The following is a 16,824-nucleotide window of genomic DNA, read 5'->3' as shown; positions in this document are numbered from 1 at the left end:
TATTTGAGTGTTGAACAAGTTTTTTCAGGACTCACAATAAATAAAATTGTGTAATTTTTTAATTTAAATCTTGGGAAAAATGTAATAAAAATTTTAATTTTAAATAAAAATTAATTTTTTAATAATTGAAAAGAATTAATTTTTAAACCGCCTCTCATGTCATGATTTTCTTTTTTGTTTTTTTGTTTCCACATTAAGATTGGTACAAATTTTTGAAAATTGATTTGAAAACCCTTACCAAAACTGCTATGAAAGGGCCTTTAAAATTCACCTTTTCTTCTCTTTTTCAAAATTAAACCTAGAAACAACTATTAATATTCCAAAATTTTGAACTTACACCATAGGTTTTATTTTATTAACAAAAGTGAAATATTTTTGTATTCAAATAAACCCCAAAGGCCTGTCCAAAATAACTTTAAAAGAGTTTTTATAATTGTCATATTTATTTTTAAATTACCATAACTAAACAATAAACTGTAAATTTAATCCTTTTTGAATAATTTCTCTTCAAAATTTGATTAGGCCAGATTTGTCAAATTATTGTTTGAAAAACCATGGGAATTACCTAAAATTTTTTAATAACTAAATTATGAATAGTGCTTACTTTGAAAATTTTAAACTATTTTAGGTCATTGTCTAAATCACTAAATACCCTTTTTAAAAAAACATACCAAAATAAACCTTAATGTCCCTTTTTCAGTAAAAAATTTAATCTTTTTTCTCAATGAAAATATTTAAAAATTTCAAATTCCAAAAATTTACTAAACCCTCAAACTTTTGGAATTTAAAGGTTTGAAACAAGTATTATATTATTGTTACTAAATTTACAATGTCCTAGCTATTTTTAAAACATACATGGCAAGAAGGGAGTTAAGTTTTTAGAAAGAAACCAAAAAAAAGGGTTTAAGTATTTCCACTATTTCTCGGTCCTCTAGATTGTATTGGGCATTTTTTAAATCTTTAATGCTTTAATGTAATATACTTGTCTATTGTATTCAAGTTGCACCAAGTTAGGAGAAGGAATTTGCCTTTAAATTTTTTTAAATTAACCCCAAACTCTAAAGCTTGTTCTCAATGCCTTTTAAATTTAAAAATAAAATTAATTCACATTAAAGCCCTTTATAGTTTTCCCCTTTTCCCCTTCAATCATCTGTCGAAATTGCTAATGTAATATTGTAATTTTGTAAAAAATTGGTAATTTTTTAAAATGAAGTTTTTAAACTAGAAAATTTTACATGGGTTACTAGCCCTTGTTTACGCATTATTGTAATTCCAGTACTTAAACTTTTGTTTTAGAAAAGCAATTGATTAAGCGGATTTCATCCGGCTTGAAAAATTTTTTAGTTAAAATTTTTAACTTGGCGGGACTTATATTTTTAACTATATATGTAAAGAAAATAAGATAAAAATGCCCCATGGTATGATACAAAAAGTACTAAGAATCCTTTAACCTAAATATAAAAGCCATAAATCCAAAAACTTTAAACTTCCTTTTTTTAACTTACCTTTCAACTTTATTAAATTTCTAGATTCATTTAAGGGAAATACAAATGGGTACTAAGGTTTTTAAAACAAAAACTTTTTTTAAAAATCCCCCCCCCCCCCTTCACTTCCCAAAACATTTAGTGCCAAACCCTCCCAACAAAAAACCCAAAATTTTATTTAAACAAATCTTCAAACCCCGCCCTTACTAACAAATCCTTAATAGAAACAACCAACCCCAACCACCCCCCCTTCACGAATTTCTGCCAAAACACCAACCCCAACCCCCCCCCCAAAAAACCACTTTAATCAACAAATTATGTTTTAAAAGAAAAAAAAGTTGGAAATATGTTTCTCATTGTTTTGAAAGTAAAAAAAATCAAAATTTCTACATAAAGGTTGTGTTTCTATTTGGGTTGTGAAGTAAAGGAATAAAAACAAACATTTGATTGTTTTGACAAAAATAGGAAACAAATTTTCAAATTTTCTTGTTTAGGTAAAAAAACTAACAATAATTTTCAAATTTTTCCTTTTTAGGTAAAAAACCACCTAACCAAATAATTTACAAATATTTAAGTAAAAAATTTATTTGCAAATTACAATTTTACTTTATTTTTTATTTTTTTTAAATTTATTTTCAATTTTTATTACGGGAAATTTTAAAATAGGTTATTTCAGTTGGTGAGTTTGGATTAGTTACAATTTGGATCTCATTTGTCTAATTATTTTTATAATTTCAATACATATTCTTCTCTTTAGTTTCTTAACATAAAAATTCCCTTGAACGTTTTTAGGTACATAAAAATGTACTCTTATTTCAGGACAGATTATAAATTAACCCAAAAAAATTGAAACTACAGAGAGATTGTGTTTGCACTTAAACAAAACTACTGAATTTTAACTGCATTCTGTTTCTTTTTTATCCTTTAAATTTTTTCTAAATTTTGGTGAACAAAGCAAATACATTATTAATAATAAACTTTGAATGATCAGCACCAATACTGAAAAATAAGACATTAACGTAAATTATGAACAGCAATAGTCCTAAGACAGATGACTTGGGAACACCCGTTCAAAAGTAATAACCAAATTAGGAAAGGTTTCATTAAAAAGTTCTTATTTCATTGTGGAAAGAAATGAAAATGTCAACATGTTTTGCTTGACGATTTATTATCTTTTTCAGATTTTAAATGGCTTTGCTTGCCATACACAAACAACGCTACTTTAATTTAATTTGAAACAAAATGTAAGATAGGTGAATAGATAGGATTTGTAAGATGATTAAATAATTCAATTCCTTTATTTTTATTTATAAAACAGAATATTGCAGTGTAACATTAGTATATCTAGTATATGTCTAGTCACAAACAAAGGTTGACACAACTTTTTCTTTTTATGAACGCCAATTCACCAGAAACATATTTTGGCTACTTGACGTTCTAACACTGCACATAAAACTTGTCGATCATTATATAAAGACTATAAATATTAAGAGCCAAGAATTATGTAGAGCAATATTATATTGTCTGATTTACCTGGAGCTGTTGAGAGTGCTGATTCTGACAAGCAAGCTCTTGTTCCATCTCAGATACTTCCAGTAAATTGCGCTTTCCAACCTGAGACGACAGCTCACTGATAACCGCCACATGTTTGGACACTGTTCCTGACATTTTCTGTAATTCATATTATGATGAAGTTACTGAACAACCATTTTATTACGGATATAAAAGTAGTAGAATTTTATTTTGAAATGCATTTATTGCTCTCTATTTGGCAAATAATGTAATTTACATATTATAAATAAACCTATTAATACTTTTTTGTTGTTAAAGTTCGCTATTGACAATGGAAGGTTTGAAAGGATAAGAAGATTTCGGACATTTGCCATCATTATATGTAACAAAATGTAAAACACAACGTTACGAGGATTGAAATCTATTCTCTTCACTAGGTGAAGAAATAGTTATTCCATTACAAAAGAAAGATAAAAAGAAGAGAATGAAAACATTGTGTTATACATTTTATAACATGTAACGATGGCAAATGTCTGAAATTCTATTAACACTTGTTCAGTTGTTCATTTGTTCAGAGAAGTGTTTGCACTTAGGTAAAAGTAAAATGTGCTTAAAAACACAACACAGGAGGAATGGAAAGCATGATTATATGCTTATCATGAGTGATAAATAACAGCATGCTTACGACACACTCTACTTTAATCATTTGGACACCAGGGCCTGAGAGGTCGGTACTACTCAAAATCACCAAGGGCTACTTATAAACTTTTGCAATGATTTACTGCTCTATACTGTTTATGTTTTATGTAAAATGATTTCTCTTTTGTTTTGTAGCTTTTTAGATTGGCTATCGATAAACATAAATTAAAAGTGCATATATATAATATATATATATTATATATATACATGTTTTTCTTGTTTGAGTTCTTACCTTCTTTTTATGTCATAATTTATGTAAATATTTATGCAATTTATATTTATCTGAAGAAGTGTACTTAGATACACGAAAATTTATAAATGTTTTGAACCAATATACCGTGGTTTATTTATTGGAAGAGAATAACCTGTTTCTCTAAACAGAATAAAGAAGTTAGAAAACTTAAAGAAAGAATAAACAATTTATTTCTGTAAATATATATATAATCACTTTAAACAACAAAATCTATAAAAAAATATTCATATAAATTGGAAGTATTTTTAATTGATAAAAAGGTTACACCTCATATTCATTAAATAATTACAGAATGTTTTTTTGAAAAAATAGATTGACAAGAAATTCTTTTTATAAGCATGAAGTATGAAAGAAGAGTAAAACAACTAGAAACATAACAGGTGTGCCTAGGTCACTAGTGATATTAACTTTAGAATTGATAAAGGTATTCCTTATTTACATCAAAACAAAACCAAACCAGTTGAAACAAACTTTAAAAGCTTGTAAATAAAGTTTCACTTCAAGCATATTAGCTAGGTAAGACAGAACCAAGAAAAAATGTATTCTTTGTTTTCTCACCTTAAACTGGGGGTAGTTTTCAACAAAGGCCTTCATATCTGCAATGCTCTCAACTTTCTGATGGCTCTTAGCCTTGCGCTGAAATTCGTCCATGAGCTGCTTCACAGTCTGTCCAATCTCTCCATAGTTCAGGTACAGATTCTATCAATCGAAAAGATGTAGATACACAACTTCATAGTGACTAGCCATCAGGTAAAAATCACACAAATGTTCAAACTGTAAATTAATGTACGGCTCTAAAATTGTCTTAAATACCAGTAGTGTACATAAATAAAAAAACTCCCAATAATACTGTGTAAATTAAAACAGATTTACCAAGAAAATCTACTAGTTTTATTTTAAAAAAGGTAAATAATAATGTGACTTGTCTTTTCTCAACACAACATTTACTGTTAAGAATGACACGTACTAGAAATTTACATAAAATGATGTCAATAATAGCATTACTCCATCAATAAATCAAGTGATACTTCTATCTATGTCTATAAGCAGTTGTATCTTGGAATATGTATGGCAAAGTTGTATACTGAAATATATGTAGCAGTATCTATTACCAAATGTTGTAGAGAAAGTGTAAGAAATAATATAGAAAGAGTCATATAACATTTACTAGGTCCGTATGAACACAAGATTAAGTAGATGTAGTAAATAAAACATAATGTAAAAATTAAAGAGGTCGTATGCTAGTACATAATTAAGTAAGACAAAAGTAAGTAAAACATAGATACCAATATTATAAAGTAGTCAGTATTCGAACACTGTATTAAATAAATAGTAAGAAAAGTAAGACAATAATACTAATAACAATAATCAATTTAAGTTAGGTCGTATTGCACGAACATAGATTAAGTAAGATAGAAGTAAAATAAAAGAACCAATAATACCATAATTAAAGTTAGGTCCGTATTGCACGAACATAGATTAAGTAAGATAGTAAGTAAAGTAAAGAACCAATAATACCGATAAACAATTTAAAGGTTAGGTCCGTATTGCACGAACATAGATTAAGTAAGATAGTAAGTAAAGTAAAGAAACAATAACCAATTTAAAGGTTAGGTCCGTATTGCACGAACATAGATTAAGTAAGATAGTAAGTAAAGTAAAGAGCCAATAATACCAATAACCAATTTAAAGGTTAGGGTCCGTATTGCACGAAAATAGATTAAGTAAGATAGCAAGTAAAGTAAAGAACAAATTAATAACCAAACATTTAAAGGTTAGGTCCGTTATCTACACGAACATAGAGTTAAATAAGAAGATAGTAAGTAAAAAAGTAAAAGAACCTAATAATACCGATAAAACCAATTTAAAGGTGGTTAGGTCCGTATTGCACGGGGAAAATAGGAAAAATAGAGTAAGGTAGATAGTAATTAAAGTAAAAGAATACCAATAACCCAATTTAACGGTTAGGTCCGTATCGCACGAACATAGATTAAGGTAAGATAGTAAGTAAAGAGAAAAGAAGCCAATTAATACCAATAAACCAATTTTAAATGTTTGCGTCAGTATTGCCAACGAACATTAGATTAAGTAAGATAGTAAGTAAAGTAAAGAACCAAATAATACCAATAAACAATTTAAAGGTTATGGTCCGTATTACGTCGTAACATAGAAATAAATAAGATAGTAAGTTAAGGAAGTATTAAAAAGCCAATAATACCAATAAAACCAATTTAAAGGTTAGGGCCGTATTGCGACGAACATAGATTAAGTAAAGGATAGCAAGTAAAGGTAAAGAACCAATAATACTAAAATTTAAAGGGTTAGGTCCGTATTACACGAATAATAAGATAGAAGTAGTAAAACAATACAATTAAATAGGTCGTATCGACGAACATAGTATGATTTTTAAATAAGATAGTAAGTAAAGTAATAGACACCAATAATACCGATAAACCATTTTAAAGTGGTTAGGTCCGGTATATTGCACGACAAATAGGGAGTAAGTAAGGATAGTAAGTTATAAAGTAACAAGAAACCAATATAAAACCAATTTAAAGGTTAGGTCCGTATCGCACGAACATAGAATTAAGCTAAGATTAGTAAGTTAAAGTAAAAGAGCCAATATTACCCCATTAAACAATTTAAATGTTAGGGTCCGTTATTTGCCGTCGAACATAGATTACAGTAAGAGATAGTAAGTTTAAAAGTTAAAGAACCAATATTACCAATAAACCATTTTAAAGGTTAGGTCCCGTTATTACAGCGAACATTAGAAATATAAATACGATAGTAAGTAAAGTACAATGCCAATTATAACAGATAAACCAATGTTAAAGGTTATGGTCCGTATTGACCGACGGAACTTAGACTTAAGGTATGACTTGAGTAAAGTAAAGTAAAGAGCCAATTAATACCAATAAGACCAAATTTTAAAAGGGTTAGGTTCCGTTATTGCCACGAACCATAGATTAAGAAAGAAAAGTAAGTGAAAGGGGGAAAAGAATACCAAGAATAAATTACCGTTATAAGGTAAAATTTCGTGTGGCCAACAACATATATAAAAACGATAACAGAATATTAAATTGAAAGGGTTAATTATGTATAGTATAAGTAATTGAAGTAATATCTTACCAATAGCAAAGAAGAAAAATCGATACGTCGCGTATCCTCTCTACGAAACATGTCGGGCAAGGAGGTGAGGTTTTAAAGATCGCAGCGCAGTGGTACGTCTTATCGTGGCAGTGATAGGATGCCGGTGTAGAATGACCTCCTCGGCTCCTCTTGCTGGGAGAGCCTGTTGTCAGGTCCTGACGAGTTTGCAGTTGGGTGGAGTGCATGCGAGACGTATCGTTCCATGCCGCAAGCCCGTCAAGCGCGGCGAACTTGTCGTGGCAACGATAGCTGAGGCGAACTTGTATTTTAAATTCGATTCCCGTTTTATGCATATGTTGATGGGGAAAAACTAATCCCACAAATAAAATCTTGAATGGACGACCCAAGGATAATAAAAAAAATTACAGTGTACATTTTAGTACCGCTCACAATTAAAAGATGTATCAGAAGACATATGGTTATCTATCGTTTATAGTATCAATAATTGTAACTTAAAACATTGCTGTTTTTGTAATACTGCCATATGACTCACTACCTCAGTTTAGTGAGTTCAGGCCAAGTGGATGGACAGGACAAAGGGTTTATCCTGCTTAACCACTTGTAGTACCATAACTGTTTCTTTATGGCGCCAAATGTTCTCGGAACCCAACCTTGGTATTTTTTAGTTCCATTTTGTCTCTGTTTGTCGTATGGGTGTTTGTTGTTAATTTATTGTTATCCATGACTATAGGATGATATTAAAATTCATATGAGCACCTGTTTTCTGGCTGAGAAGAATCCGTGTTCGAGTTTCAGGACAGTTTCTGATGATGACATTTTTTTGTTAACACATGTCGAGAACGGGTATTAAAAGTTTTGGGGGGTTTTATGGAGATCGTGTTTGGTTCCCTCTTCTGCTGTGGCCATGTGGGCTTTGGAAATACCCGCGAAGAAGTACGAGTCTTCAGACCTGAGAGCATGATTTGCATCAGTTAATGGTTGGGGTGATTTTATTACAGCCAGTAACAATGAATTCAAGTCCACAAAGGTTATTGGACAACCTTCAATAGACATTTTGTACAATCCAGACGTTCATTTTTGGGTGAGTAACACAATTTTTCGTTTTCACATTTTGCGGTCATATGTCCCCCTAATTTCTCACAGCAAATGTGTTAAGTAATCATATTACCACTTAAAACTTAATATAATTGACGGCTAAAAAATCTCAATCACGAATGTGGAGTGCACTATTGTTGATTAAAATAATAAAGAGATATAAAATACATTAATACTAACGCACTGTAACTTACTGTTTAAGTTTATTAAGTAAGACTTACATTGGCATAGAAGTCATCATGTTCATGCAGAGAAGCACAACTTCCCTTAATTTCTTTGAAAATGCCAGGAAAATGGCTCAAGTTCACTCGTTTTGTTGGAAATTGTGAGCAGTTACATGAACCATTCGCCCTGATAAGTCCACTGTTAACATATTAAATTGTTTGTGTTTTTCATTTTTATTTTATTTTTTTTTTTTATGTGCGTTAATAGAAGAAACACTTTTATAAGAGTGGAATTTTGTGAGATTTGCCTCAGATACAATATGATGACAGCTGTTTGAAAACTGTGTCCCAATGACTGGGATAAACAGCTTTTGTGTAATAAGAAGTTTAACTATACCTAAACACACGAATACTATCAACACATAACCGTGAATTTGCCCAGATGAAAAGCTCTTTAGCATCCCAGCCCATTTTGGTCTATTTTATAATGTTTTTCTCTATCATATTGCGAACAGTTTCTTCTCTCGTCCATCAGTATAAATTAATTGCTCATTGTCCAAATCCATGTCATTGAGTTTGATGAAATGTTTTTCGAGTACGAACAGTATATAGAAAGATAATTTGTAAAGAAAGAAAAACGCCTTCTTTACTATACCATTATTTGTAACTTAGGTGTAAGAAAGTATATAAAAAATCGTTTACAGATGAAATTTCCTTGAAAAATCACATACCAAAAAGCGGTTGTCCTGAATCATACAAAAATCTAGATATATGGCAAAGTAAAAGAGAATTTCACTGTGTATTAATTAAATCATTTTGTAACACCACAAAATAGTCCAATGGTGAAACTGGTGTATCTGAATCCCCTTCTTTAAAACTTGCTTGGAAACTGTTCTCTTATTATCGTTTTGAGGAAACCAATGAAATTAGTTGACCAAGGAAGTTGCAGACCAAAATGAAGCAATAGTAATTTGTCCTTTTGATAGCCACACTCATCTATAATAAATAGAAGGAAAGCCTTGATTTTCATTTACACTAACAGGTTTTTCAAGATTTTAATGTACTTTCGTGCTTTCATTCTGTCCCATTGTTTATCAACAATTTCTTTCTCTTGCATGACTTATTTGTAAATTGCATCCATAATTTCAATTAAAGGAATGTTTTGAAGAAAAATTTGAATTATATCGCACTTGAAAGATTTTGGTGGTGAAGCAGTGCTTACTACAAACTGTTTCTGGAAAACTTATGGAGTGGATTGGTCTATACAATCAAATATCATATTGGTTTCACTGACATCCACACTAACCAAATCCCCTCCTTAGACTCCTTCCGAAGAGCTATTATTGCCATCCCTATTGATAACGCCTAGGTCTGGGAGGTACTCTTCTGTGGCTGTTTGTAGATCAAGGGGCCTAGCCCCTGATGCCGAGGTAGATTCCATTATCAGAAGAATCAACAGTGAGAATATCATTTCCAAGTCTGTAATGATTCTCAACATTTATTCTTTTAATCACTAACCCCCCGAATACTTGTAGTAAGTTGTTCTATTGGATTCGGGTGTATCATTTAACGATCATCACTACCCTGGCTTATAAGAAATAAAAAGAAAAAACAAAAAAAGAAATAAAAGAATAGATCAACAACTGAAATTGGAACTTGACTACTTTTTCATATTCTAAAATATCACTCAAAAAATTAACCAGAGAGATCAGAAGGTTCTAAAATACTGCACTAAATGTAATGTTTACTGAATAGGGTGAATGATAAACCTTATAATAAAATACTAATAAGAAATTAATAGAATAGCACCATAAATCAAAACATCACAACTACATATGTAAATAATGACAAATCAACAGGTGGACAAGTGACAGAACAAAAAAAACAATTTATCCAACATTAAAATCAAAATACAAAGCTGTATAGTTTGGCTTGTATAAACATATAACAATTCCTAACCTTGGAAAGATCTATTTTTATTGTTTTTCAAAACAATAAATCGACATGATTTATCAGTTACGTAGATTGATCAGTTTTTTACATATTTTGTACAAACATCCTAAAAATAGGATTGCTGCAATCTATCCATCAACTCACCGACATTCCTAAAAAGAGAAAGTTTGCACTAAAAAGCGCAAAGATTTGTAACAGAAGTATAAAACTGTAGTTTTGAGGATATACAAACATATTTTGTATTGGTAATACAGTAAGCTTTATTCATCATTTTTAACCCATAAACTGGCAAATCATGGGATCTTCCGTTTGTTTAAGGAATGTCTCAACTCAACTGCCATCAATGGATATTCCTTTTAATAGAATCATCTCCACTTATTATAACAGTAAACTTCATATGGCGGAAAATAAACCATATAATTTTTTATACAGATGTGAATATCGTGATGAACAGCTGAATAAACGTTAAACGTCATTTATTACTTCCTTCATGTTAATTGTGACGTCAGTGATTAGTCTCCAAAAACAAGTGCATGATTAGTTTGTTCGTCCATCTGCATTTTTTCCGTTTGCATGATCTAATACTATTATGTCCAGCAGTGAAAAATAAAAAATCTTGTATTTCATAAAAAAAAAAAAAAGAATTGTTTTGAGTGCAAAATATATATCATAAAGTATTGATTTAAGTATTTTTGGATATTATATCTTTTTATATTTATAATTAGGTGGGTCTAGAGTATGATTGTGAATATAAATCTATGTGTTTATATTCTATAATTTTTATATATATAAAAATGTATGTTTATTATGAATTTCCAAAAAATTAAAATTGACGTTACAAATTGAACATTTCTGACCCTTTTTTAATTATAGAATACATTTTCCCATTTCCTTCCACAATTTTAATTTATTTTAAAAAGCGGTTTTTTTCAGTTCATGAGATTTTTTCTGCAACCTTTGGCCATTCCACCAGGAGTAAATCAGGCCACTGTACTATGCAATAGAGCCCACCCCTCCTTATTTTACTACTTTAGCAAAGGCTCCCATAATAGAGACAAAGTTCCTCTATAACCAACTCTTGTCAGTATCACTAGCATGATTACTTGGTATATTTATCTCAAATTTGAGCTGAGCAAGTAGTGGCTTATAATCTATATAAATTCACGTAGTATGAGTGACTTAATTTTCTAAGAATAATAGGTGACAAATATTAAATTCAATTATTTTTATTTTTTTTTTTACAATCAAAATCAGTAAAATTCTGAGCAATACGCAAATTGGATCACATAAAAACAAACAACAACTAAGATCCAATAGTCAAAGACATGGACAAGAACCATTGACACCTCAGATTCCAAATGAAAACGGTTTAGTTTTGGGCAAATAAGAAAAGATATCTTCGCTAAATCTTAAACTTAACTTGACTCAAGAGTGGAGTAATGGGAATCATCTCTTCGATCCAAGATTAGTAGCAAAGGTGCAGGATCAGTTGGGCGATAGTCCAAAACAGTTTCTCTTCTTTTGACAGTACTTCCCTATAAAAACATTTTGAATACAAAACTTTAATAAATTAACTTGCTACTCACGATATTAAATATTGTAGGAGATAAATTTATTTTTTGTGTTTTTCTGCACATCAGTTGACTGTGGCTTGAATAATTTGGGTTTATTTCAGTTAGTGTTTATCCACCTTTTTACATAGAGAATTAACGAACTAATGTCATTTATAGTACTAAACAATTAGCAGAAAAATTGTATTATATGCAAAACATTGATCCGTCTCACCAATTAGAATTTGTTTTGACCATTTAATCAGAGTGCAAACAGTAGGATTTGATAAAATTTGTATCTATAATTAAGAGAAATTTCCCAAACTACACCAGAATTAATATCTCCATACAACTCGTACTTTACAATAAAATCCGTACCATTACCTGCAAAGCTCTACATTAAAATCTACACAATTTTCAAGAAAAATTCTAAGAACAAATCTAATAGCATATGAAGCCTTAGAAATAAGTGGAAAATTTGTTCCTTATCTGAACAAAAGAGAAAGGCCACATATTAAGCTAAAAGATAATGAGAGAATTATCAACAGAATCACCAGGTATAAAATACAATCTTTCTAGGGTGGAAAATAAATCTAAGTAGTGCATCAAGAGTGGAGGCAATTAGGAAATTTCAATCTAAAAGTGGTATTGTGTGTTTTTACTTTGACTTCACCTAATGATATTGATTACATGAAAGGTTCATGAAATTTTAGTAAGGATAGTGAATTTACCTAGTTTTTAAGAAGTATGGTCTCCAGTAAAACATTTAGGAGAGGAAACACAAATGTATTTAAGAAGGAATGAGTTTTGAAAGAGGGCGGATCGCGGGGGGTCGTGTATTGGATTATGAATAGGCCACATAAGGTACAAAAAAAAGCAAAACATGCGAGGAGAATGGGATGGAGAGAACCAAGAAAGAACAAGGACAGTTTAAAATTAATTGAAGGAATGGAATAAAAAGTAGATAAGAAACCTGGTTGGGAAGGACTAATTTAAAACAAATACCTTTAAAAGTTGTTAAAAATATGATCAATTACACACTAACTCAATTGTAGAGGCTCAATAAAATATTTAATTTATCTGACCTAAAACAAGAATATGGCTATGGTTCATCAGATAAAACATATTTCATATAACAGTAAAATGAATTAAAATTATAGCTCAAATCCATATTAACATTACCCAATACATGATGAAAAACAAGCAATTATAACATAACAAATAACTACTAATATGTACTGTATTAACATTTTAATATAGAGATTTTCACAAAAGCCCACCTACAGTCCTGCTGAGGAAGACCATAAGGTACAAACATGGGAGTTGACATACAGCATGTTTGATGTAATTTCTGACTTATAATGTACTTATATTAATTGATTGGTTAATGACTTATATATTTTAAAACTACATTATAGATTGTGTTAACATCTTAGTTATTCCTCTGAGGAAGAGACTGCATTGTAGTTCTCAGAATGTTATGTTTACTACTGATTGATTTTTTTGTATTACTGAACGAATTGGCAAATGTCAGAAAAAGGTTGCTTCATGGTGTGGGCCCCCAGATTTGTATGCAGAGGGTATTTCAAAGATATGAAAAAGTGCAAGAATCTGTTTGGCAACTATGAAGAAAAATAGGAAAAAAGTTTATAATGTTTTAGATGCATATAATAAAATATTTGTATCTTCACTAATTTACTTTTTATTTCATTAAACAGAGGTTTAATTTCTGGGTAAACCTCGTAGTAAAATGATTATTAAAACTTTACTGAGATAACTTACCCTGATTTTCTCTGCGAGTTCCGTTTGGCCATGTCTGATGACTGCTGGTAGCGGATGGAAAGGACATTTCTTCCAGCGACCAGGAAGTACTCGCGCTGTGATAACCCCTGAAGCACATCGAGTCAACTGCAAGCGGGTCCCATAAGTCAAGACCTATAAGGGTTCCATAATGAGAAGATGAACTAATTTCTTATGTTCTTAAAATGCAGTAATTCATATTAAATGATATTGTACAATGACATTCTTTGATTTAAGTTGAGTCGCTACTACTTCAACAATTATTCTTTTTTACTTTACTTTTTTTTAATTTATGTATTTGTCATAAAAGCAATATATACTAGCATCTGATTTTGAACAAACATTCTCTTATTGGATATAAGGGTCTGTTAAATAAAATATCCTACATTCCTAATCATTATGTTGGAACTCCACTGGTATCGGACCAGGTTTATCATATGGAGAGAAGCAGACCCTTCCAAGAACTCCTGCCATCAGGAGTTTTTGCTGCACTTTTCTCCGTCAGCGAGTCAACAGCACTCGTTATTTTGGTATGTTTATTACATGTTAATACATTTGTATTTCCCTACAAGACTTTTGTTATAGTGGAGAGCGACATTCAATAGTAGATGATAATAACATACAAAATACAACCTAGGTTGTGTCATGTGACTGGGTAAAGCACAGAGAAATTTCCTCACAACTGTCTCGGAAGGGTTCCCCTCCATTCCCGATATCTGGTCTGAAGATAGTTAGTCACGTGATTATCAGGACACCCAACAAATCTGAAAGGTAATGATGTGACAATCGTCATTATAATTCGATGGAGCCGGCTTTGCAAACGCAACCAAAAACCATGAAAGTCATAGCAGCCGTTACCGCGTCGCTCTGGAGGTGTTCCATTTAAGGCTTCGAAGATGCAAGCGAGAGCGTGGAACAATCTATACTTGAGTAAGCGATGCGTATGCCGCCGTGGAACAGCTGCTATACAATTTTACGATTTACATGTTTTTGTCAAGTATGAAGGTTTGCAGTGAAAAGGGAATGTGGGTGGTCAATTGTTTATAGCAACCGATAATTGCGGCGATAAAGGTTAATGATTACTTTCGAAATATTGAAATATATGTTTTAGTGACTATATTGTCGAATATTCCGTTGCTTTCATTATTAAAATAAATAGCATTGGCCTGCTTAGTGGCAGCGATTTGAAGGTTATGTTATAATTTGACGAAAAAAACTATAAACAATAAAGTTAACAGAACTAATTGTCACAATGAGTATAAAATCAATGGTCTTTACTATTCGAGTTCAAAATAATTATCGAGCGTAGCCCTTATGATTTCAAAAAAATTAAAACATATAAATGTTAAAATCTTCCACATATCATAACAACGTGTCTGAAATGACAGGTTGGGACCAGCAAGCCGTCAAAGGGAAACAAACTTTCTCCTATATCAAACACATTTGAGGCGGGCTTATTTAAAAGCTTAGAGTTACACGTAAAATTTTAATGAACTGTTTCCAAATTTTAAAATTTAAGATTTATGAACAATAATTTAATCACAGTTTATTCTTATAATAAATTATTCAAAAAATTATAACTTTTTTTAACAAAAAATTACAATTAAAAATTTTTTTTTTTTTTTCAAAAATAAAATTAAAGTAACTTTTTCCCTACTTTTCCTATCATCGTCCTATTCATCTCAAACAGAATAACACAAATTGTATGAAGTTGAGAAGTTTAAATATCACACATGTTTAAAAGTGTGTAAAACAATTGGACTCAACCGCACATTACATACTTGTAAAAACTATGTAACATCTGTAAAAAAAAATTGAAATATAATTGTATTTTATGCAAATCATTTAAACTCACCTTCTCATATATCCATACAAAATATCTATCAAAACAAATTAAAATTGAAATTGTTTTCTTTTAAGGAAAAATGCCAACCATTCCGATCAGTATTTTTCTTATGACGTTAGATTCACGTTCAACTATCGTCAGTAAAACGCGACTTTACAGGTCCAAACGGTTTTATTTTTCATAAAATGTATAAATTTCCATGCTATTATATCGTCCCAACTGTAAAGTGCTTTAATTCTCTCTAGTCAAATAACGTGTCGAAGTTGTACAAGTACTATTTTATTTCTAAGTATCCTGGGTTTCATTAGGTTATCACAATTAATTTCTCAGATAATAGGTAAATCAAGATGTATTATTTATTGCATTTAAAATACAGAATTTTACAATGTGATTTTTATACAGAAATTGATAGTTAGGAAAGTTCACAATTCAAAAAGACATGAAACTCAAGACCAATAAATACTGGAGAACAAAGTATACATTAAAGTAAAAGATGAAAACAAGTAAAGAAACAATACAAAACTCCATATTACTAAATTTAACTCTAATATGCTCAATAGTTTACTAGAAAACCAAAAAAACCCCCCTATTTTTGAGAGCACAGGATGGAATGTTGAGGGGAGAAGAGATGAGGAACCTGATGGGCTAGATAGTCTCCGTAAAAACTCCTGGACCTCTCTCGAACCACGTCATGCTCGGATCACATTCAGCCAAAGTCTTCACATTCTGCCCTTGGCTATGATGGTTGCTGAAATCTGTCCAAACATTTTCTTTCATTAATATCGTGGGAATATATATATATATATATATATTTTAGTTATATATATTATATAGTATATATGGAATTTGGGAAGAGAGACATTTAAAGAGTAGTATTAAAAATCTCACTCAAGGAGTTTATCATTCAAAGTCAATCATCAATCAATTCAAAGAGAGTAAGAGACAGAGATGGACTCGAAGCAAAATATGGTGATTTGCTTCAAATTGATCCTTCAATCTTGGACTTAAAATTGTCGATGCAACTGTAATAAATATCACCTCTTTAATAGACGAAATGCACTTGAGAAATAACAAGTTTATTTTAAATTCACACAACATTTTTCTTCCTTCGATTTTTGGATTCTGTTGCATGTTCCTGATGGTCCAGTCTACAGTAGGAGTGTTTCTGCACAATAAAATCGAATTTTTTTCGTAAAATCTCTTTTCTGTCCTCCAGTTCAAAAACATTAACTTTAAAAATATCAAGATAAATTTTAACCGTGTTACAGGCTTACCCAAAGTGTTGACCATTATCAAAATAATGTATTTTTTGGGTATATTTCTAATATAGTTTCCGGTCCATGTCCTATAAAAT

At 30.6% G+C, this 16,824-nt stretch overlaps 1 protein-coding gene across 1 annotated transcript; it reads right to left on the bottom strand.

The window, feature by feature from the left end:
• Positions 1-2,984: 2,984 nt before the first annotated feature.
• Positions 2,985-14,331, bottom strand: LOC124373273 (vacuolar protein sorting-associated protein 45-like). Its single transcript, XM_046831657.1, has 5 exons — positions 14,248-14,331; positions 13,607-13,713; positions 8,379-8,520; positions 4,507-4,647; positions 2,985-3,155 (listed from the first exon to the last, which is right to left on the bottom strand). Exons 1-5 carry the CDS (start codon positions 14,329-14,331, stop codon positions 3,000-3,002), a joined length of 630 nt encoding a protein of 209 aa, XP_046687613.1. The 3' UTR covers positions 2,985-2,999.
• Positions 14,332-16,824: the final 2,493 nt, after the last annotated feature.

The sequence above is a fragment of the Homalodisca vitripennis genome, unplaced genomic scaffold (genome assembly GCF_021130785.1).
Source record: "Homalodisca vitripennis isolate AUS2020 unplaced genomic scaffold, UT_GWSS_2.1 ScUCBcl_5215;HRSCAF=11840, whole genome shotgun sequence".
Lineage (NCBI taxonomy): Eukaryota > Metazoa > Arthropoda > Insecta > Hemiptera > Cicadellidae > Homalodisca > Homalodisca vitripennis.
Note: the sequence above shows the minus strand (reverse complement) of the source record. Positions and strands in the feature narration are given on the sequence as shown.